The sequence below is a fragment of the Colossoma macropomum genome, unplaced genomic scaffold (assembly GCF_904425465.1).
Source record: "Colossoma macropomum unplaced genomic scaffold, Colossoma_macropomum, whole genome shotgun sequence".
NCBI lineage: Eukaryota > Metazoa > Chordata > Actinopteri > Characiformes > Serrasalmidae > Colossoma > Colossoma macropomum.
The window spans coordinates 38748005-38773500 of record NW_023494787.1 but is presented as its reverse complement, the minus strand read 5'-3'; the positions used below and the strand labels follow the sequence as shown (position 1 = coordinate 38773500).

Sequence of the window (25496 nt, the reverse complement as noted above, 5' to 3'; positions counted from 1 at the left end):
ATGGAGCGTATGTTTTGGCTCACTCCCAGCCCTCATAAGATAAGTTGGCACCCCTTTCCTCGGCAATATGTCCAGTCAGCAGATTTTCGAGATGAGATTTCAGTAGGAAAAAAAAAGGTTAGGAGGGGGTTAAGGTTTGAGGGAGGTTTTCAAACAATGGGACAGCCAAGTGCTAGTTAAGATTTTAATGGGCATGTTCAGACATACATTCTCTCTCTCTCTCTCTCTCTCTATGTTCTTTCTTTCCTTCTTTCTCTCAAGGTCTGCCTAACCATCTGTGTTTCTCTCCTCACACTTTTTATGTCCAAATAGCAATGAGTTGGCAGTGTTTCTAAACACAAGGCAATGAAGCAACACAGCAGTGCTTAATTGCTGCCTCCAGGGCAGGAGATCAATCTGATGTCAGTTCAGTTCGTAGTCTTCGGTGCCGTTTTCCGTTTAAGAAGGGGACTCGAGAGAAAACTTTATGCGTGTTATCAAACGTCTGAGTTCATGCAGCCCATTTCACTGGACTTGTTGGAAGAAGTTGCTCTTAGTTGCCAACTCTCAGACCTGTTTTCTCTAAATATTTAGGTTGGCTTCATAGGTGCTGATCTTGGATAGAAGTGTTAGGCCTGGTCCGAGAGTGTCATGACAAATTTCTGTTTGGGACAAAAGATATGCAGGCCGTGTGACATTTCACGCTGCCAACTGATACAAAACAGCTGCTTGCTCTCACCTAGTGGCCTTAAAAAAGTGCAAGAGATTGATTAGTGAGTTAGTGAGTGACTGGAGTGGGGGAGTATAGTGAGAGATATTGAGAAGGGGAAAGATTTGGACGAGTGAAGTGCTTTCCACAATAGAATTTGAGGGACTCGCATACGACTCAGTAGGCTACGTGCTGTCTGTAAATCTAGCATATTAAATGATTGGAGTGGGCAGTAAAGCAAAAATATTATGTGATACTTCAAGAAGTTTCAGGTACTGCACTGCACTAAATGCTGTTTAGCAGGACTATTTATGATTTCATTGTCATGGATCATGCAGTTGGCCAGTGTTCTTTAAAGCTGCAGTAGGTAACCTGTATAAAAATAATTTTGTCATATTTATTAAAACTGTCCTGATGTTCATTATGACAGTAGTACATGAGACAGATAATCTGTGAAAAAAGATCAGGCTCCTGGCTCCACGTAATGCTCCTAATGCAATTTGCAAGAATCCATTGTGACCAAATCAACTCACTTGGACAAGCTTAGTGTCTTAGTGTCAATGGTGAATAAACAACACCAGAGGATCAAGTTTCTAGCTAAAGTATAGTTGGGTGAAAGTCACTGCACAGCGTGTTATATCTAGCTGTGTGGAGTTTAGTTCCTATCTTTCTTACCGGTATGTACTCCATGCTGTTTACTTGGCCTCTTCAGTTGCCATAGTTGCTAGCCTACGTGTGCATGGCAGCCTTCTCTGCTGGGAGGGGCTTTAGAGGCAGGGCTGGGGCGCAGCAGAGAGGTTGGGACCTGGAAGTTGTACTCATTCAAATTTTCAAGCTAAATCCGCTCTCTTCTCAGTCCTACTTACTGTGGCTTTAAGTACTTACAATATCCACAATATGCTCGGAAAAGAATAATGTGACAATTTATCACACTAATGATAAATATAATCACTGACCTCTATTAAATTATATCTCATAGCTAACATTGAGATGGCATCATTAGATTTTTTTTGTTTTACAAAGTCTTCTTAAAAAGGTTGAAATTATTAGCCTTTTTATCTTTATAAAATATTCATTCAGCCCTAATGGTGTAATCTCAGATTTTTTTTCAAGCAGTTTTTCCTAGGAGGTACTACAATACAGTCACTGTTGTTCCATTCATACATTATTGAAAGATACCTGGCAGTGATTGTGCAATGTGGGATGCTGTTTATGACTCATTTTGTGAACAAGGGCTATGATTTGCCAATGAGCTGTCAGCTTACCTCGCAAAGCCTTCTTGTGCTGACCGTACAATGACTTAGTCTAATGTAATGACTTAGTTTAATGTAAACGCTTGGCATGTTTTATACAACATTTTATACAACATTTTACTAAACATACTGATTATGGATGTCAGCTGGGCTGAGAATTGAAATTCAGATTTCTCCTTGATTTTTGCTTTGACAATGACTTTTCTATAAAATCTTCCACACCAATCAAATCCCATTGTCATTGTAGATTATAGATTAAACAGAGAGTGCCTGTGTGAGTGACAGCATACGCAGACTGAGTGCAAAACTTTAACTGGCGTGGTTGGCTGCAGTGTGCAGCAATTAACCTTGTGGCTTATTTTGCTATCTTGTGTATGTATTGACATAATAAAGGTTATGTTATGTTCAGTTGTTAAATAGTGGATGTTTGCAAAGTACTCCCATGCATTTTAAAACTACTCAAATCTAAAATAGATAGTTGGTGTTTAGTTTATTTACAGTCAGCAGTTGTTGGTAGCCAACATGTGTGGTAATGTTATGAAATCTTGGCCTGGATCATTCTAGGAGTTGCAGCTGAGGTAGTTTGAGGTAGTTGCGAATGGATCCGAACACCACTCAACACTTCATAGTGGTGTTAATAACAATCCAGGGACAGTTCTGGAGAATCTAGAGAATCATACTTTTGAAGTTTTAAAATCACCATCAGGTCAATTCAAAGTGAGATATTACTGACTATTTTAAAGTGTGATGTTTTTACATCACTGTAAAACAGAAGCAATACTGTATTTGTGTTTGTGTCTGGATACATTGTGACATGTACTATACCTGAAGTCTTCTCCTCCAGAGGTGCAAATGTTGAGGTTGGGCACAGCCTTGCCACCAGTGGTCAGATTTAAATGCATACCTGGATGATGTACTTGAGCTGCTGAAAAAGTGCACTGAATGTTGCACTATTTTCACTCTGCGGCTGCAGGCTGCCATCAGGGTTGCCTGATTGATTGCTTTTATAGTTTTAGACAAAAAATGTTCAAAATTTCTTAATGAACTGCATGAAAAGGCACTAAAAAAAAAGTACAAATATCAAAAAGTCAAACATTTTAACTGACATGATGTCAGTAATAAGCTGCTGAGGGGGTAAAACTGCTTATTCAAATTGCATTTGAAAATTCACAAATAAATGTACACTGTGGCTGTATGGCACTGTCAGTCATTTGTGTTTATTGGAATGAAGGACCCAAAGCTTTTAATGTAATTTTTAGATATTTTTAGACTCCTTGTAGGCTACAACATCTGAGAAATGCCTGGACAATGAAACTACTAATAATTCTAATAAAATAATAAAGGTCATTTAAATCATTTGATTTGTATGTGTAACTCCCACCACTTGTAGGTGTTTTCTTTTGTGTCACAAACTTGTCAGTATTTTCTGGAAGAAGTAGCATCACCGAGTATGGAGGAAAAAAAAACCCTCAAAAATGGTGTGCTTTCACAACTAGAAGTCACTGTGTAAAGCCTGAAACAATCATTTGAAATACAGAGGTACTCGGACGGATTTGGCAGGGAGTTGGGTTGGAGGTTAGGGAACCAGCCCTGTGACTGGAAGGACGCCAGTTTGATGCCCTGAGCTGACAGTAAGTGACTGAAGTGCCCTTGAGCAAGGCACCTAACCCCCAACCTCCCCCCGGGCGCTGCGGATAGGCTGCCCACCGCTCTGGGCAAGTGTGCTCACTGCCCCCTAGTGTGTTTGTTCACTAGTGTGTATGTGGTGTTTCACTGCACAGATGGGTTAAGTGTGGAGGTGAAATTTCTCCGTTGTGGGGCTAATAAGGGTCACTTAATTAAAAGTCTTTACGTATTAACGTCACACACACAGGCTCAAAGGTCACAAAGGTCTGGCTTGATGTTTAGGTCTTAAATGCAATGATATTGATGAAAATATGGTGACAGTAGTAGATAACTTACTCACTCTTTGAAAAAATGTCCTTCACAATTTTTTTTTTCCAATTTTCTCCCCGATTTAGTTGTATGCAAATTCACCCACTAGTTAGGACTTCGTTAATCACATGAAACCACCAGCACTAGGAGGGCGAAGGCAAACCCAAGCTTCCTCTAAGTCATATGAAGCCAGCCACTACATCTTTTCGAACTGTTGCTGATACATCATTGGACAGCTGAACACTCTTGTTATGTTGTTAGCTGTTATGTCAGTTAACAGACACCTGTGCTGGCTAGCATTATGCTGAGTGATGGCGAGAGAGGGAGGGCCATCTTACCCACCCAGGCCAGTTGTGCTCTCTGGGACTCCCAGCCACAGATGGCTGTAGCATCACTGAGGATTGAACCCGTGATTTCCTGATGATAGGGCCAATGCTTGGACTCTTTCAATGCACTTGCAAAAATCAGATTCATCAATGTTTGGGGGTTAGAAGCACAACCAGTCACGTTGCATGCAGTTACATACTTCCACCAGAGAGGTCTCCAAATCCTACATAATGTTGCTTCATGATGGAACCCATGATCCCAGGCAATTAGAAAGGCAAATAAAATAATATTGCAAGCAATGGAAGAGGCTTGACTAATTCATTGGATAATCCATGCCATGTCTTGAATTTGTGAACAATACTGATGGGTGTGACAGCAAAGTCCACAGAATGCAGAAAGTACCAGCAAGCTCTACAAGGATGAGCTGATATAAGATAAAATGACCTGCATTAACAGGTTTTATACAAGCTTAGAAATATGCACATCTAGTGGTCTGAGAGCATTGATTGGCAATGTGTCACTACTCATGTTTACAGTTGTATTTTAGATGTTGAATTGTTGCTAAAAGCTAATAGGGTCAAAAAAATGGGACCACATGTATAAGAAATAAGTGTGATACCTCAAATAACTGGGCTGTTGTACCGTCATGCTGAATGAATTGTTGAGCATGATGCACCTTCCCTCTCAGACTCCAAATCTTAACCAAACAGAATACAATTTGAGAATATCCAGAGTGGTCAATGAGGCAGTTTTTCCAGCAGCTTCAAGCAAAACACCACATGATGTCCTGAGGAGGAAGGCCGTTGTCAAGAACAGAAGCTTGCTGAATGTATTCCATGAGAAATTCCAACATTTGGTGTTTTGCTGATGATTATTTCATTTGTTCACATCATGGTGTCCATGGTAACCTTTTTTTGTGCAGACTGTACCACTTTGCAGTTTTCCTTTCTGGTTTAGCCTCTCTCTTTCGCTGTTTTTCTCTCTCTCACCCAGTGTGTGGTCACTGGGGTGGTCTAGGGAAGATCGACTCTGACCCGATTTTGAGACGGTAGAACACACACATCTCTCTCCCGCCTCTCGCTGACCAAGTGCCAGTCCGTCTCGGGGCACTAACTCCTTTGATCTCCCCACCATTCCACTGCTTGCCTGCCAAGGGCCGAATACCTTTAACAGAGTATAATAGAGAACCTTACTCCATTGTGCACTAAATAACGATACTCTTAACTTCTCTTCGAGTATCTTTTATTAGGGACGGTTAAAATAATTAATCAAAATGAATTGCATTGTTTTGTGCAGTCGTGATTAATCGCGTTTGTCTTATTTGCTCACATTTGAACCTAAAGAGACTTTTTTTTTCGTTCAGAAGCAGCATTTTGTTATCACTATATGAGTAAACATACTAAGTGCTGTCAATGTATTTATTACTTTTAATAATTCAGTAATCTTAGGTTCACATGAACTAACCATAATCTCTGTCCTGGACATCAATTATGCTTAGTGATGCAATTATGTTTTCATGTGCGCTGAAGGCCAAAATGCAGTGAAAACATAAACCTATAGAAAATACCCATGACAAATAGTTAATCTGTGTGCATTAATGCACGAACAATGAATAAGTATAATTTAGTTGTGCAATTTAGATGAAAACAGTTCATCTTGCTAAACCAAAACAGAGCTTGCTGTAAAGCAGACAATGACACACTGTTTATCTTCTAACTACAGTTTTGCTTTTACCAGTTATGCACCATGCTGACCTTACGTGCCACCAGTGTGTTTCTCTAGAGCCTCATTATTGGCGGTCATGCTGTTGTGCCAGGGGAACTTGGTTTTACACATCTTACAGGAAAACATCTTTTTAGATTGTTAAACTGAAGTGTTCCCTCTTCCCTCTTTCAGGCAAGTGATGTGAATGGGGAGTGCAGATATCATGAAGCCAAGTAATCCATAACCAGATTCGCTGCCAACAATTTTTTATTATCCATATTATGGATAACACAGATTAGTTGTTGCAGCCCCAGATAAAGCCAAAGTTATTTCCAGCTCATAGCAACAGCGTAGGGCAGCAGGGCTTCAGGCTGGAACTACAAATGGTTTAAAGTGTACAACTGGGAAAATACATTAAACGCTTAAAAAAATAATGTAGCGTTAACTTTGACATTTTTTATTACTTTATACTATAAACTGTTGACTCAATAGTAAACACTAAATCAATAGTAATCTCTTATTGATCTGAATTCCTCTTGGAATGTTTGCGCACACTAAATCAAAAGCTATCACAGTGCATCTAATAAAAAAGGCAGCATCATGTTTCGTCTATATAGTGATACAAAAAAAAAAAACAGTAAGACACGGAAAGTTGCATTTCCCCAAGCTGATACATTTTACTATACTGAACATGTGTTTAAGCTGCTCAGGGGCAGAATTTAATGAGTTTAAAGGAACAATTTCTAAATGTGTCACTGATGTTGGGTTTATTAGGTAATATAGGGTTAAAGCCAGAGGCAGATAAGGGCCACTGAATGTTTGCCAACAAACTGACCTCCCTTTGCTTTACTCCTTCCCCACCTCTTTACACACACACACACACACAGACACACAGGCACATACAGACACACAGGCACACACACACTCACTTAGACACATACAGTTGTATACAATATGGAAAAGTTCACCCCTAGTCAAATTAAAAAAGTAAATAAACGTTAACACATTCTCTACTGAGATCACACTTAAAAATGGCATTTTTCTGCTAATTTAATGCACACTTTCTATTTATTTGGTGAGTTTAACAGTATATAACCAGTTGCAATAATATAAAATGTACCATAACTTTATCAGAGGCCACATTTTATTATTTGTTTTTTTTTTTTTTCATGTGCAGAGGTGTGTATAAACTTGTCGCCACTTAAAATTAAACAACACGTGATTTTACCGCGGTGCTTAAACTTTTGCATAACTGCCCGTTTTTGCTGCTTAGTGTCCATAAAAGAGAGGGGAATGTACAGTGCATTTCAAAACTTTTAACAATGTGTAAATACTACATCAAACTCTTTTATTCCAGAAATGAGTTTGGCCCTTTATCTTACATGATATGGGCCCTTAAAAGATTTCTAAGAACATGCTAACTCAATTGCTTTTGTGGATTTGGCAAGTATAGAGGCAATACAGCTTTACATAAGTGACAAATAGCTGCGCAGTGAGCGGCGCCAAAAGCTTGACATTCCTATTTCTGTGAAATAGTCTTCCACGTGGATCGTGACATCATAACATTCTACACATGTGTACCACATGTCACGCCTGCGTACTGAGCGGCCCAGCTGTAACCTTGGACAGCTGCTGTGCTGTCAGTCCTCCCAGCGTGCTTTACACGCCATAGTAATTCTGCACACTTGGACTGGCAATAGGACAAATAAATTAAGGAAAGATGGGAACAATAAGCTTTTCTGAGTGTATGTTGTGTATCATCAGTGCTTAAAGAACACAGATCAACTGCATGTTTTATTAAAATTAGGTTTAGAAGAGGCCTCCAAATGGTGCAGCTGCTTAAAGCAACACAATGTAAGTATGCGGTTTAGGAGACCTCTCTGGTAGAAGTATTTAAAGCAACTTGCAACAGTTTTGCTTCAAATTGAATTGGTTAATCTTGGCTACTGGTGCTAACACAACATTGCAAATCACATAGGGCCATTAGCTGAAATGAATGTCAGTGAGCATAATAAGCGTTAGGCTATCTCTAGCTTAAACACCGACATTTAAAACTTGTAATGGACATTCAAGTAACATTACTTTGCCTTGTGTGTTTCAGTTTCACAGTAGTTTCTTCACTAGCCTTTATTCTTCTGTGTGCTTGTTAAAAATGCCATGCCAGTACCACTACTGTGAACTATGACCCTGTAAGCTTGTGAACTGCCTAGACATGAGTTAGACCAACCATAAGCAATGGAACACCCACATGATACATACACAACAACCAGAAGTGGGTGGTTACTAGTTACATTTACTTAAGTACATGTATTTCACTGAAATATTGATGAATTTGTGCTCTCCTGAGTATTTCCAAATTGTAATTTTTTATTTTTACTTCAATATTTTTGTAAGTTAAGGGATCTTTTTGGATCAATTACATTTCAGCCATTCATATTTACTTCCTTTTTGTGTTTAATTTCATTATGCTTTGTTAGTTACAACATCTGTATTGCTTTGAGACTGGCCACTCCTCTGACTTCGGAGCTTTAGCATTTTATTGTAGACCAGAAACAGAAAAAGAGAAGAATAGAGGTAAGTAAGCTTTAGTTCCTGTAGTGATAGATGCTGAGATTCCACTGCAGGTCTATAAATTACTCAGTACTTTTTTTATTTTTGTGTTTTGTTTTGTTTTTTTTTATTTATTTTTTTTGTTACTTTTTTTGGGGGGGGGGCTGGATTTTTAAGTCATTATTTTAATAGTTGATGACACCACCACAACTAGCTGGCCATGTAGTACCCTGAACTCAGCATTCAAGTGTTTGGTCTTCTTGACTTAAAAAAAAAATGGTCTGGACCTAAATTATAGAAAATAATCACAATTTAAATCACAATCTCAATATTGTAACTACACATTTTCCCCAAATTATTCAGCCCTACATCCGGACGTATGTCTTACATGAAGTTACATTAAAATACGTCTAACACTCTTGTGTTGTGTACCTTTGAGGTTTCAGCCTGGTGAATCCTGATGATCCCTGAAGATTAAGAGAGCCTGGACACCTCCCCCCCATCAAATTACATGTTTTGTTGATTTTCTTGGTGAAAATAAATGAACACATCCTCCACAGAAAACGCACTTAAATACGATATTACGCTTATCTTTCTGGGTCGTGGAGGGAGCCTATCACAGTGGACATTGGGCGGAAGGCAGAATACACCCTGGACAGGTTACGAGTCCATCGCAGGGTGGGCAGTTCTATGTTCATTTTTTCGATATGTTAAATTCAGTAAATAAACAGTAATTGTACTTTACAATGTGCAGAAGTGTGTTATTTGTTATAAGTAGTCATGATTTATGTTATACATCCAGAAAATGTTTTCAAATATTGTGAAACAGGTTTGAAAAGATGGCCTATACACACTACACCTAAGACCTATAGCACGATCTCGACCAGTTAAAGATGAGAGGCAGTAGAATTGACTGACTAAGTGAAAGCCACTGGAATCTCTAGTCTGCTTCTCTTGACTGGGCTGTAACATCTAGCTCAAATTGGACCACTCTGTGAGGATGGGCATTACAGGTATATGTGCAGGAGAGAGTTTATGTATGTGTGTAAGAGGGAGGAAGAAGACCATACCGTGTTGAATGAGAGAATTAGAGCCTTAAAGTGAGAGGTGAAAGAGATACCAGGACGACCCAAACACTGCTAATTGGTGTGTCTGAGGATGCTGGAGTTTAACTGTACTTGTTCTGTCTTTCTCAAAACAGTTATCTCTCCCTACTTCACTGTGTTTTGGTTTGGAGAAGAAGCAAGGAAGTTTGCCTTTGCTTCGTGTTGATCCCATAATACTACTTTTGCTTCCCTCGGCTTTCCCCAGCAGAACATTGTTGTTTTGTGCACAGCACAACCCAAAACAGTGCTGCGTCATATTAGCAGGAGATATACGTGAATATAACAGTGAATGCGTATTCAGTTACCAAACTAGGTGAACTCGTTGACCCTTCTTGATCAAGTTATGTCAAAACGAGAACAGATTGGAATAGCTGGAACAACATAAGATCCACTTTGCGGTTTGATCAGTGGAACCGTTGTACGGCATTGAAACAAGTGACGATATGAGTGCAGTTGATGAATCTGCTTCATGGGAATGGAAACAAGCACCTGCCCCTAGTCCCTTATTTACATTTCATTTGCAGACAACACACCCCAATTTACCCTTCATTTCTACATCATTTACATGAAACATGCCCTAATTTGTGCAGATGTTGTGGTAGTGAGCATATAAAGGAATGGATTTAGGTGGCGCATTGACTCGAGCCATTGCATATCTATGAAAAAGTCCTCCCAGTAATAGAATACAAGTGCTTTTGTCTAATTATAATTATAACTCAGTACTGCACATGTACAATTCTTCTACATGGATTTGGATTGGTAGAGGTAATATTGAATATATAGATCATTATTTAGACTATTTAATCAAATAAAGCATGTTTCAGGTTGTTGAGATAAAAAAAAAAAAAGATGAAACTGATAAAACTGAATAAGGACCATTATGTCCTCATTGATGGCAAAAATGAATTGTCCTGGTTAGAACTTGTTGAATGACATAATGAGGTGTGTGTGTGTGTGTGTGTGTGTTTGTGTGTTTGTGTGTGTGTTTGTGTGTGTTGGGCAACCCTGTGCAGTTTTTAGCTCTGGAAGTGAATTTGAGGCTTTGGCATTTGGCACGTCTCTCGTGGCGTTGGTATGTTCCCGGGCTTCATAGCTTTAGAGAGCTCTTGCTCTCTCTCTCTTTCTTTCTCTCTCTCTTGCTCTCTCTCTCTCTCTCTCTCTCTCTCTCTCTCTCTTTCTCTTTCTCTTTTTCTCTCTCTCTCTCTTTTTCATTCTCTCTCTCTCTTTCTTTCTTTTTCTCTCTCTCTCTCTCTCTCTCTCTCTTTTTCTTTTTCTCTCTCTCTTTTTCTTTTTCTCTCTTTCTTTCTTTCTTTCTTTCTCTCACTCACTCACTCACTCACTCACTCACTCACTCACACACACACACACACACACACACACACACACACACACACACACACAGAGATAAGTACAGAAATATATAGGAGCACTGTTCATCAAGACACCCATGTACCTACAGTGCATTCCTTTAGTTATAGTATGTGTGTACTATATACCTTTTTTTACATTATACATTTCTGTAATTTCCCAACACTTGGCACCTTTGGCTAAAATTCTTTTCCTCTCATTTCCACTCACTCTTTATCGTGTAGATAATGAAGGCTGCACCTCAGTTTTATTTAAACTATGATAATCACTTAGTTTTACCAGGCAGCAATGATGGCTTGGTTTTCTATCTTGTCAGTTGGTGATGCAGGGATGGGAACAAGGCCAGTTGTGTTCTTGATGGCCTCCAGCCACAGGACAGCATGTGGTACTACTGGGATTTGAACCTGTGCCTCAAACTCCACTACACATGACGTGTTCATTAAATGATAGTGAACAACTCAATTTGTGCATTTCAGAAGATGGAGATCTAAACCTTTTCTTTACAGCTGTACTGCATAGAAACATTATGGAAAACAAAAATCTCTTTTTTTTTAATTCCTCAAGGAGCAACAATACATAGAATGTAAAAGCAGAAAATCTACAAAACAATAAGTGATTATTAGCCTTTGCATTTAGGACTCTTGCTGGGGCAGCATGTTGCAATATGTTGAAACATGCAATTAGCAATCAGCAATTTATTCATTTTATTTTGTCTGTTCTGTGTTGCAATTAAGTGGCGTAAATAATAGGGATGTACTCAACTTGATACTCGACTACTCATTTGAGATACCAGTATTTGAAATACTGAGATCACCATTCGAGTACTTATGTTTAATCACAGGAAGACAGAGAAAATATACAGACAATTCAGTGACATGTGATGGTTTTGCTGGTATTGGCAAGTAAGTTTATGTTATACTTTGCTCCTGGTTTCTGGTCCAGAAACAATGAAAACATATTTCTCTGACAAATAACATGTCACATCATTCACTAAGGGGTTAAAATAAGACAATGAGTCCTCATCAGCATTCAACACTGATTAGCTCTGTTAGCTTATTGGCATATTTAAAGAAACAATTATTTCAGATGTTAGCAATTATTTAAAATGACTGCAGTCATTTTCCACAGCTGTTATTTCACATATTATGCTGCAACAAGCAACATGTGAAATGAGTGAGTGAGGGAGGAATTTTTTTTGTTTCATTGCAATGCTCATGAAACCAGTTTGAGATGGCTTTTGCTTTGTGACATGGTACGTTATCATGCTGGAAGTGGCTATTAGAAGATGTGTAAATTGTGGCCATGAAAGGATGCACATACCTAGCAACAATACTCAAATAGGCTGTGGCATTCAAGCAATGATTAATTGGAACTAATGGGCCAAAAATGTATCAAGAAAACATTCCCCACAGCATTACACCACCTCCATCAGCCTGGACTGTCAACACAAAGCAGGCTGGGTCCGTGGATGCGTGCTGTTGGAGCGAAATTCTGACCATACTATCTGTGTGCCTCAGCAGAAAGCAGTGGCCTTCTGCTGTTACAGTCCATCCGCCTCAAGGTTTGATGTGTGGTGCATTCTGAGATGATTTTCTTTTCGCCACATTTGTACAGAGTGGTTATCTGAGTTGCTGTGGCTCTTCTGTCAGCTCAAACTGATGCTCACTGGATACTCTTTCTTTACCTCATCAGTCTTAGTAAACTCTATGGAGTGTTGTGTGTGAAAATTCCAGGAGATCAGCAGCTATAGAAATACTCAAACAAGCCCACCTAGCACCAACACTCATGTCTAAATCACACCCCCCCCCATTTTCATAGTTGATGTGAACATCACCTGAAGCTGCTGGCCTGTGTCTGCATGATTTTATGTGTTGCACTGGTGTGGCATTATTGGCTGATTAGATAATTGCATGAATATGCAGGTGTAGAGGTGTTGTTAATAAAGTGTGCGTGAATGTAAGTAAACACAGCTAGGAAGCAAGGTGGCTAACCAGGCTTGACCACTTTAGACTTTTACATTTAATAGTTGCATAAAATGAACATAAAAGACAATCATTAATCGCAATAATGATGTGATAATTGTCAGAAAAAAGATCTTGATTGTGACAGCCTCGTAGCTGCACCAACACAGAAATATTGTACCATAATGCATAACTTGTGCTAAATAGTGAGTTGGCTTTTCCTTTATTGATCTTTATTTGACTCGTGTTGTTTGAATTGGCAACATATTTTTCATTTGTGGCTTTTAAATGCCAGTGTATCCCAATTAAAAGCAATAATGTTATATACATATATATATTGCAACTTTGACTAATAGAAAGTACAGGAAATGGACTTTCATAATGAAATGTGTTTCATCTGTCCCAAAAAATAAATACAAATTGACCAAATAAATTGTCCATTGGCCAATTTGGCTGTAAAGAAATTCATGACCGGTGCTTCCCCATGATAAAGTTTATAGCTTATGAATTAAATTATTGGTCTCTTTTCCTGTTTTTCTTCATCAGGTGAATGTGTAGCACTGGTTGCCTGGGGAGCCTCAGAAGAGCATGGCTATAGCTGGATGCCCAGACTACTTCCTCCACCACCCAAACTACCAGGTACACTCCATTTGACCTGTAGCAACATCTCTGCACTGACTCACAGTTCATACTTCAAAGCAGAACTCCAGCAGTCGGGTAACCATAGAGTTGTTTCTGTCAAAAACTCTGAGCTGTTTTTACAGACACAGGCTCATGTTGTTAATGGAGATTCTCCATTGCAAATTCCTTTTAGCTCAGACTAGACTTGCTGTTGTGCTATTCCCCAAATGACCATGTCCAGATGTTTTCGCAGCCTAAGCAAGCTAACTTGAGCACTGTATGTTAAGTACAGCATTTCTTTGGCCCGTGGTCGAAGTGGCATATGCACATGCACAAACACGCTCCTGACCGGCATGCCTGTCGTCGCCATGGTGCTGCCATGGCACTGCACAGCTGACATGCTGACATGCAAAGTGGCGGCCGCTGCTATTTATACTGGAGCTGCGCAGTCAGCCCTCTCTGGACATCTTTCACTCCCCTCTCCAGCTCTCTCCTTTAACTCGACTGCTGCTTGAGATTTTTAGCATTCCTGGGTGTCGCTTTTTCTCTGTCTCTCCTGCTGGTATTTCCTCTACATCTCAAACTGTTTTTTTGTTGAACTTTACAGCACATACAGAACATACTTTAGGGGGTGTAACACTTTTGCAATTAGCAATAAATTTTACTCACTTTTTCTTGTCCCTTCACCTCTGTCCTTCAGCCTGTGATACAGAAACTGATCAAAGTCATCTTCAAGTACGTATAAAACCATTCAATGTGCTTAGAACAAGGGAAGAACTTGTACATGCTTGTTTGGTCTTGTTCGATTTCAGTTGCGTCTCTTGGTTGCAGAGAGTAGCCAGTTGAAGTCAGAGGTGGAGTTGAAGACAGCTGTTAAGCCATACCGTTTTACTGGCTGCCACTAGTAGTGGCCGGTATGGCCATAAATGTATATCATGGTATCATTCACATTTCTGATGGTTTTGGTATGTATCAAGGTATATCTTGTGGGAACTGCTACTATTTCAAACTTTGAATTTCTCAAGTCATTTGTTTCATACGCACATCCCATATACTCATGCTTCTGACAGTCAGACACTGCTGGAGTTTGAGAAATATTCAGCTCATTCAAGCTTCAGTACTGGCTGGTCCTTGGTCTTCTTTCTGGACAAGGCCAGCCAGGCCTCGTTTCTTTAGTGTTAGGCTAAGGCTAACCCCAAAAGACTGGCCATTCCTTTTGCCCGACACCTCAGAAACAAAGAAGACTACTTTAGATGCAATGGGCTTAAAAGCGTGAGGTGATCATGGTTGTGCTGTGTTTTCTTTTTTTTTTTTCACTTGAAACATAATGGAACGTCCTTTGCTCAGCCTTTCAGCTTAAAGGACTAATGTTAGCGATGTTTGCACTGTTTCTAAGTTGCGTTATCTCCCCTTATTTTTGGCTTTTCGGTATAACCATTATGACAAAACTCATACCTGAGGAAGAATCATAACCAATATACTGCCCAGTAGCTGCCACCTACTTGAGCGACGGCAGATCTCATGGTGTTCTAATATCAGAGATCATATCAGTAATGTTTGTTTAATGAATAGAACTTTAAACTGTAAATGTGAAAATAATAAGCAGAAACATTACACATTGAATTCATGGTGCTGAGTTCACAGTTTCTGTCAGTGGAGCTTCCAACCAACGAGAATTATGCTCTGTTGTTGTCAAGGCCTCTCTCAGCTTGCACAGCCCTTGGAAAGCAACTGCAGCACCTGGCTCTGAAGGCTGCCGCCACCCTGCTCCTGTGAGATTTTCATGGTCTGTGTCATCGTGATGTGCCAGTGGTGCTGACACAAGCCAGGCGAAAAATCTAAACACTGTGCTTAGCACCCAGCCAGTCACTGATCGCTCAGTGCAGGCCTGCATTATGTCACATAAGCCTTTTTTATTGTAGCGCGTGACATAGATCTGTGGTATAACTTCTCTGCATGCATCCTGTGCAGTGATTGGATGATTACACTTTGTGAGACGATACTGTGAAAGGATGATGACAGTAATTAGATTGTTGATGTGGTCCATTTCCAGTAAAACATGTCAATGTGAAAAGTCATCTGAAAATAGAACAAGTGTTTGTTACTGGAACATGAAATTTTGGTTAGTTTTGTTCTGGTACTCGTCCCACATTGAGTATACTTGCCTGCTCAAACAGAAGCTTATCCTAGCCATACAAGCCAGTCTTCTGGTTATTGGCAGTTTCTGGAGTGTTCTGTTGCTCAGCATGGCAAAGAATGGTCTACTCTTAGACTGCTGTTTCTGTAGGGGCAGATAGTCACAATAGTGCTACAACAAAAACAGACCAGTGTGAAACACTCTGTTATGGCAGTGTAGACAGCCAGTCAGAATCTGATAAGAGTCTGATGTCTGTGGCCACCTTAGCGTACAGTATCTGTGTACCTTTGTTTTTTGCATCTCTTTGCAAATTAATATGTATCGACTCACTCCCACAAGATTATCATGGTTCATATCATCGTGACTGTTGTGCTGGTGGTGATAACAGTCAGGCAAAAGTCTATGCATTGTACCAAGCCAGTAGTACCAGTGTGCATTAAGTTAAGTAGGACTTTTTATTTGTTATTAATTAAGTTTTTAAATTCTCATCCTTTACACTCTCTGACTCTTGCAGAACTTTTATTGCCTTGTTCCCTCTGCCCCACTTTCTCAGCTCCCTAGCCCAACCAGCCCACACCCCCAATTCCGCAGCAGTGGAACGAACATGGCAGGGCCTTTGGTATACTCAGCAGGGGCAGGGGCAGGGGCTGCCCTCTTTCTGCAGGCTTATATAACTCCGTAGGGTGGCAGGGGGTGGTTTCTGAGAGCCACTGGCACCGAGCCAGAGTCATCCCAGGCCGGGAATGCAGCCCAAACATCCGCTGCAAGCATGCACACACTGGCAGTCTGACTGGTTTTATCCACGACTCTACATCTTTGTACTTGGACTTTCGCTTGCCCCTTTCTACCTCTTTATTCCTTCTAGTGTTCTTTTATCCCCTGTGAAGGTGTTACTTCACATACTATTATGATCTCATTCCCTTTCTAAACATACCTCAAACTCAAATTAACCACTAATGATTGTAAAAACTTTACCAACACTAATGCGTTAATGACAGTATTTACATGTTCACAATAAACAATTACATCTTAATATTAATACATTCCCGTACTTGCGTCACTATTTAAAGGGGCCATGTCCTACATTTTCTTTGTATTTTACTTTTTCCCTGACGTCCACTTATGACATTTATGTACCAAAAACAGTTAGAATTCATTTTTGTATGAGCATTTTCCAACCTCTGTTTCTAAAGCCTCAGTCACACTTGCGTTTGCAGTTATTCATTATTTATTAATTGCATTAATTTCAGTGAAGTTTGCCATGATGAGCAATTTTGTATTGCAGACTTAAATTTAAACTTGGGTGAAGTTTGACTCTTGAATTTGCATCCTCTACTAATAGCACTCCTGCTTTGGCTGAATTGAAAGCAGCCATTCATAGCACCTCCAAAATGGAGTAAATGCTTATACAAAATAGGACTAGAAACATTGTTAAATGTTCTGAAAACATTTTTAAAGAGATGATGTAATTATGCTTGGATATAAAAGGAGCATCTAGGAAAGGCCTAGTCCTTCTTGAGCAAGGATGGGTTGAGGTGCGCCGTAGTGCATCAGTAAGAAATGCAACTCCTTCACAAATAGCTTTTTTTCCCTTAATTTGTTCTTGAAAAAGGTCCTAAGAAAACATTTTCTTAAACTGCCAAAATGTTTGCACCTTTGTGCTCTTGAATGTGCATAGATCCTGCTCTTACTTAAGAATAAATCCCAAATAAGAAAATATTGGTGAATGTCGGAATCTTCGTGAAAACTGTGTAATGGGTTTTAGGAAGAGATTTCTTCTTAAGAACGGTGGGTGAATGAGGCCCAGTGTTCCTCAACAAGTGTTTGCAGGAATTTTAGGTATTTCAGCCTCGACAATGCATAATGTTATCAAAAGTTTCAGGGAATCTGGAAAAATCTCATAAAAAAGGCATGTAAAAAGCATAAATGCCTATGACCTTCAATCCATCAGACAGCCCAGCAATAAAAAACAGCATGCTTCTGTGATGGATTTCACCTCGCAGGAATACTTCAACAAACCGTCATCAATAAAGCTTAATTTAAGTTAGACTGTACTATCAACAGTGGAAGCCATTTGTCAACCTAGTTCTACCTGAACTGTGGAAGCCGTATGTCAACCCAGTTCTGATGCTGCCAACTTCTCTGGGCTGAAGCTCATCTGAATTGGACTGATGCATTGAGGAAAACTGTATTGAGGTCTGATGAGTCAGACTTGTTTTCTGAACTGAAGAAGTAAAGGACCCTCCAGACTGTTACCAGCATAAAGTTCAAAAGCCAAGGTCTCTCATGGTTTTTATAGTGTATTAGTGCTAATGGCATGGGCAACTTGCACATTTATGAAAGTCCCATTAACACCGAAAAACACTTTGGAGCAACATATGGTGTCTTCCACCTGATGTTTTCATGGACGTCCATGCTTATGTCAACATGACGCCAAGCCACATTCTGCATATCTGGCAAATCAGAGAGTGTGGGTGCTAGAAAGGCCTGCCTGCAGTCCAGAATTGTTTTCCATTGAAAATGTGCGGTGGATTTATTAACCATGAAGGCCCTGTATGGTTGCATAGCTGATGACTTGTATAACAGAACAATGGCAGATATTCCACTTTCACATCTGAATCATTTGAAGTCTTCAGTCCCCAACGGTTATTATATGTTGTTAAAAGCACAGGTGATGTAACACAATGGCAAATATGCTGCTGTCCCAAACTTTTTGGAATATGTTGCGGCCATCAGATTTGGTATGCATATATATAGCCAAAAGTAAGTGATGGTTATAAAGTAAAACAATTCAATTTTGTGTTTTTTATACTGTTTTCATTTCATTTTTTTCATTTACAGGTCAGATAGAATTTACTTATCACTGCTTTCTTTTTTTTATCATTTCACATACTGTCCCAACGTTTTTAGAATAATAAAATAACTAATAAATAAAATTTATAAAAAACGAAAATACAAATAATAAGGCAATTCAACTATAAAAAGCATTAACTGATACCACACTGTTTCTCTGAAGGTTTTCATCATAACACTTCCAGTAGACTGTGACTCACCTGTGTTGACAGCCGGCCCGTACTGGTTGCAGCTGGTCAGTGATGTGATGTGATTGTGGATTGGTTTAATAAGATTGGTGAATGTTTATTTAAGTGTATAGTGAGGATTAGGGTGAAAGGTCAAATGCTGAGAAAGCCAGGTTTATTGGCATGGAGAGATGTGTGGTTGTTAAGGACTATCCAGGGAATGTATGTGTGCGTTGGCTTCAGTACAGTGTGCACTCAACTTAGCTGCACATTTCAGAGAGATAGAGGCACACACACACTGGGTGTTTGACCCAGTGAAGGGCGCAGGCCTGCTTGCTGGGCTCGCATATTTTTTCTGGCTTGTCTTTTTTTCCTTTTTTTCTCTCGTGGTGGTTTGGCCTCTTCAGCTGCTAGCCTTCTCCACACTACACGTTTGAAGAGCCTGAGAGCTCTTGCAGATGTTTTTTTTGTGTGTATGTATATCCAACCTTATAAATAAAACTAAATTCCTGAAAGAACCATTTTTGTAAATGAGATGTGCAAGTATGGAAAAACTGTTTAAAGAAACTTCACATAATGTAAAGGCTCTATACCAGTCGAAGGTTACCTAGAACTGTCCAAGCCAAAAACCATTCATTTATCCTATCATTTTAGGAGTATATGTATCTTGTTTTCTTGCATATATCTCGTTTACTGGATCCATGATTTAGCTTATCATTGCTATGGTGGTAAGTTCACAGAAGAGGGGAAGAAAACTTTCTTAACTTAATTTCTGTTAATATAACTTAAGAAGTTTTTCAGTTTTTTTGTTGGTTAGGGCATCCGGCACTTTGCCAAAGAATACAAACTGGATTTTTGTAATAAAGATGACAATATATTAGTTAGTGATGAGTCAAATTTCAAAAAGTAAAAAAAAATCTGTAGTTAAGTAGGGCTTTTATGTGCCAGCTAGCTTCATTAACATTTTATGTTCTCACTTTCAAGACACATGCGATGTCTAAACTCTGTACTCCACCAGTGGGTAGTACAGAGCCTGTTTATTTGTTTAATCCAAAGAAAAAAGCATAGGAAGACTACTGCAGCTAGCTAAAGGCTACAAAGCTCCAGCCGAGAAGCGCCACGTTGTGGGGTCTTTGGTGCTCAGTAGCAGGCAGTACAAAGCACAGCTATAGCACATAGGAAGCACATAGCAGACAAATGCAGATAAAAAGCTCAACTTCATTTTACCCTGAACATGTATAGATTGAATGGAATACAACTAACTCTTCACAAAGTCACTGTTTTCGAGTTAGAAAGTATGAGGTGAAATCTGACGCGACTTGGCTAGTCATGTTTCTGAGGTGAAAATAGACAATTAGCATTTGTTTTTTTGTCTTTTCTGTGTACATTTCAAGCTAAATGTCATTGTGGATGTTTGTGGTCTGGGTTTAATATAGTACAACAGCAGTAAGATGCCTTACAAATTTAGATATGAAATTTCGCTGAAATGCCCATCCCTAATGGCATGTGTTTCTGCTTTTCATACTTAAATCTATTGTATTAGGGCCTCTGTCAGTACGTGTGTGTGTGTGTGTGTGTGTACACACTTGCGTGTGTGTGCTGCCTTGGCTTCTAAAAGCACTCCCGCCCCGATTTATAGCCAGTAGTTCACAGGTCAAGCCCTTAATGGTTTGGCTTTCTAATTGCTATTTGTCAGAAACACAGTCTCAGCCAGGATCATGTGACTCCTCTTTCTAGGAAAAGCGCTATCCTCAAGGCCAGCAGAATCAGCTGGGGGGTTAAAGTTTACATAATGGCCCCGAGGACTGGAACTCGTCCAAATTCAACACACATACGTACACACGCACACATACACTCCTCGCATTCCTCTGCCCCCCTATTCCCCAGCGCCATTGCAGATAATAGAATTGCCCCAGTTTCTGCTCAAGCCGACTCTCTGGAAGTACACGAGCACTTAAAATATTTTATTTCTTAAGAAACGGCAACTTTTTTGACCAATGAATTGGACAGAGACATGTGCAAAAAAAAAAAACCCTAAAAAGTCTTGTTGGCTCTTGTTGCCTCCTTTCTGGCCATCACACTAATGTTAATGTTCCACTGGCTAAGGCATTAGAGACGCTCTTCTCAGAGCTATAAATTTAAATGTTGTGTTTTTTTTGCCTTTATTTTTCCTTTTTTTTCGTCTGGACGCCAGAGAAGAGGAGCTAGGAGACCTCTGGCAGAAACCAGTTCCTGGAAACCGCTTCCCATGTTCTTGGGTTTCCTAGAAAACTGGAAATTGAAAATGTGGCTTCATATATTTTTCTCGGCTGAGCTTTCTACAGCTTTTTTGGATTCGTGGGGCTGCTTTAAATTAGAAAGTGTTTAAGGGCCATTGTGTGATTCTTTTTATTTTTTATATTTTGGGAATGACATATCTGTTTTCGCTTGCTAAGCTTGTCTGTGCATTGCTGAGCTGTGTGCGTGTTTGTGCAAATGTGCATCTTGGTCATCTTGGACGTGACGTGGTCTTTCAGATTCAGAAGAAATCCCTTATTTTCATTGCAGAGTGCAGACAGACCCACTGGATGTAACTTCATTATTATTAATATTTTAAATATCACGATAATTACCTTTTTTCACAGTCTACGATATTACCATTATGTTGTATTAAAAAATAAGCTATAGGTTTAAAGCTAAACAAGCTATATGCCATTTTTTTAAATACAGTATTTGGACAAAAGTATTGGGACACCTACACATTACACCCCCAGGAGCTTTAATGATATCCCATTCCAAACCCATAGGCATTAATATGGAGTTGGGCCCCCCTTCGTAGCTATAACAGCTTCCACTCTTCTGGGAAGCTTTCTACAAGATTTTGGAGTATCTCGGTGTAAATTGTTGCCCATTTATCCAGAAGAGCATTTGTGAGGTCAGACGCTGATGTTGGACGAGAGGGCCTGGCTCGCGATCTCCGTTCTAGTTCATCCTAAAGGTGTTTGATGGGGTTGAAGTCAGGGCTCTGTGAGGGCCAGTCAAGCTCTTCCACACCAAACTCACCCAACCATGCACTTATGGACCTTGCTAGGTACACTGGTACACAGTCATGCTGGAATGGAAACAGGCCTTCCCCAAACTGTTCCCACAAAGTTGTAAACATAGAATTGTCCAAAAATGTCTTGGTATGCTGCAGCATTCACTGGAACTAAGGGTCCTAGGCCAACCCCTGAAAAACTAACTCATAGCATTATCCCTCCTCTACCAAACTTTACAGTTGGCACAATGCAGTCAGGCAGGTAATGCTCTCCTTGCATTCGTCAAACCCAGACTCATCCATCAGACTGCCAGAAGCGGGTTCATCATTCCAGTTTCCACTGCTCCAGAGTCCAGTGGCAGCGTGCTTTACACCACTCCCCCACACCGTTTGCCATTGTGTGTTTTGATCTTAGGCTTGCGTATAGCTGCTCGGCCATGGGAACGTGAAGCTCCTGATACAAAGTTCTTTTGCTGATGTTGCTTCCAGAGTAACTCTTTAGTGAGTGATTCAACAGAGGATAGGCACTGTGTACTTAAGCACTTGCCGGCCCCACGCTGTGGGTTTGCATGGTCTACTGCTTCGGGGCTGAGCTATTGTTGCTTACAGTTGACCGGGGCAGATCTAGCAGAACAGAAATTTCACAGCCTGACTTGTGGCAGAGGTGGCATCCTAAGATCAAAACACACAGCCTGACTTGTGGCAGAGGTGGCATCCTAAGATCAAAACACACAGCCTGACTTGTGGCAGAGGTGGCATCCTAAGATCAAAACACACAATGGCAAACGGTGTGGGGGAGTGGTGTAAGGCACGCCGCCACTGGACTCTGGAGCAGTGGAAACCGGAATGATAACTTTTTTTTTATTGTTTAATCAAATACTCATACATGTGCATCAGCCACATCTATTATGATATAAATTGCTTAACATGGAAATCTGTGGTTTATTTTCTATATTTTGTTTAAGCATAGCTAATATCTACTTAGCAAAAGCGTATCAGCATCAAGCTAAAGGTTTAATACTACACACCTCCAACCTACACATGGTCCTTCGAAGCTTTTAACAGACATTCAGGTATTTTTTGTATGTTTTACAGTGTATCTTTCAGTAAACATTTCATCGTAAAGCCTAACTCTGACTATAACTGGATTAGCCTCTTAGCTGGATTAGCTGTCTGATGAACTGGTTGGTAACTTATAAATATATTTACACTTTTTACTTTATGTACACAGAAATTGGGTTCCCATGTTCCTCCTCCAAGCTGAGGATGCAAGTTCTTACTTTGTTCATGCAGAAAAAACTTCTGGGACCTGTAACACTGTTTTCTCTTTCAGGATAACGTTGACCACACGTCCTCTCATGGATCGCCTGGTCTTATTCGCTTCCAGCAACCGTCCAATCACAGCACCCCTAATCACCCAGGTTGGTTGTTTTTCATCAGTTTATGACTATCTACAAAATGTTCTTCAGCTATACATTTGTCTGCTGCTTTATCATTCACAGTAATGATCTGTTGATATGTCTTTACTCCAGTGTCATTTATTCTCATTTAATGAAAATCTTACTTGATGAAATCATCAGACAAAGCAACACAAAGGTTGCAGTTTAGCATTGACTCAATCTGAATGTTTAGTTTAGTTTCAGCACAATCTGAATGTTTGAGAAGCGTTCTCTTTTTTTTCTCGCAATAACTGTATCATATTTGCTTTATGCTGGAGCTAATCTTTACTAATTGTACTTTCTATCAAATTCTGAATTTAACAATCTGGAATTAGCCAGAAAAATACAGAATGTACTTCAGCAAACAACATGGACTGTGGAATGGTTTGCAGGCCTACTGGAATATAACAGTTTTTGGTAATCTTGCAAATATTAAAAAGCTGAGCTACTATGATGGTTTAATGACTCCACACAGCAAAAGCTAATGCTTATTGGTGGAAGGAATTGTCAATATTACTACTATTACTACTACTATTACTGATAATGATAAGCTCATTTGATGCAATGTTTGGTGCTTTTTTGCTTGACTTTTTTATTTTGCAGAACAGTTGTATAAAAGCAATAGAACACACCAAACAATATCATGACTGTGATGGTCTATGGTACTCGTAGCTGTTGGTTCGTAACTACAACCAAATCAGCCATTTTTAGCGATAGCACACTACGATGGTGTTTTAGGGCCACTGTTAAAAAAAAAATTAATAATAATAGACATTGAGAATGAGGTTGCCATATTTCGAGAAATAAGTTTTTTAGAATAAAATCGTAACATTTTGAAAATAAAGTCATAATATTTTGATAATAAAGTCATAAGGTTACAAGAATAAACTTGCAATATTTAGAGAATAAAGCAGGCTAAATGTAGGGGGGGCTATCAGAACGCGTTGGGGCCTCGGTTGCTGTACAGGCGACGACGAAGAGGTGACGGAGTTCCGCTCCTTTGGGAATGTTCATTTCGATTATCATTCTCATTGTCTCCTGTGAAACTACATGCCTTCTTTGAATGGCACGAAGATGTAACCACCAATAGATGTGTAGACGACCACTGCCTGTGAGTTCTCCTTTTAACAAAACAGACAATTTCTTCTGAGTCCGTCTGGTTCTATCTTCTTAATAAACACAGTTTCTTGCACAGCCGTTTCACTGTTCTTATACTATAACAATTTGGTGCTGATGTGCCTTTATTGGCGAAACTGATATGAACGTGTAACTCTACCAACCCCTCATTTTAACATGAGGAAGTTGCTACCTTCCTGGTATTAATGCCACTTTAATGTCATAATTCTATGACTTTTTTTCTCAAAATATTACAACTTTGTCTTTTACTTTTTTAACAGTGGCCCTAAAATGCCCTCATAGCACACTCCCTTGTGTTGTATTGCATAAATATAATGAAAGAGTTCAGAACCTTGAAACTATGCCATTCCATGTTTTTTTGCACATGTGCATATAATTTGGTTTCTTCCGTTTGTTGCTAGCTGCATTTATTCTTAATCTTACTGATTTATGGAAACTTTTAAGTGTCGACATTTCTTTTAAATTAAACTCCATGACCCTGTCATTCGCTCTCGTTTGATGGAGGGGTCACAGGGTTCTGTCATGGCAGTGAGCTTTTCTGGCTGGTCCTTCTGCAGCAGCAGTTCCAAATCACCCACTGTTTTATGGCTGTGGGCAGAGCTGTTGGCTGGGGCTTCTGGGTGCATGCGTGCGTGTGTGCGTGCGTGTGTGCATGTGCATGTGTACAGGTGCGAGTGTGCACTTGTGCGAGTGTGTTGATGATTTCAGTGTGCGTGCACGTACGACTTGAAATACGCGTAGAAGTAGATACATAAACAAACTTATAAGTACACACACACACAGAAAGGCTATAAATCTGTCCTGTTGTGTTGAAATCTGGTAAGCTGTGGGGTGTGGGTACATGTGCATGCTCTGTTGGTTACTATAGATTTTTATGAGGTGACCTACATTGTGCCCACACACATAAACATAAACACAGAGTTTGGAAATCTGGACTGTGAACTAATAGAGTCCCACAGTGAGGGAGGAACTGAGTGCTGAGAGAAAGATGGTTAATCTGTCTGCGTTAGCTAAGCGCTCGTCTCTCATGAGAGCTGAAGTAAAGTCTACTATAAAACTTTATTGGCAACGTTCAGCTGTTATTGACATTGGTTGTATTATACTGTGTAATCAGTCATTAATAGGACACCAGTGGTTTTCAGTGACATTTACAATGTGCATTATGAGAGGAAATGTCCCCTTTAAGGACAGTGTCCATTTACTGTAAAGGCTGTATAGGTTTAGCATGTACAGG

At 39.7% G+C, this 25496-nt stretch overlaps 1 protein-coding gene across 1 annotated transcript in view; it reads left to right on the top strand.

Moving 5' to 3' along the window:
- grb10a (growth factor receptor-bound protein 10a) overlaps nucleotides 1-25496 on the top strand; it is an 81979-nt gene that overhangs the window by 1607 nt on the left and 54876 nt on the right. The window contains exons 2-3 of the mRNA XM_036567258.1: nucleotides 13439-13531; nucleotides 23020-23107. Coding sequence (XP_036423151.1) covers nucleotides 13481-13531; nucleotides 23020-23107 — 139 coding nt within the window. The 5' untranslated portion in view covers nucleotides 13439-13480. The remainder of the gene's footprint in view (nucleotides 1-13438; nucleotides 13532-23019; nucleotides 23108-25496) is intronic.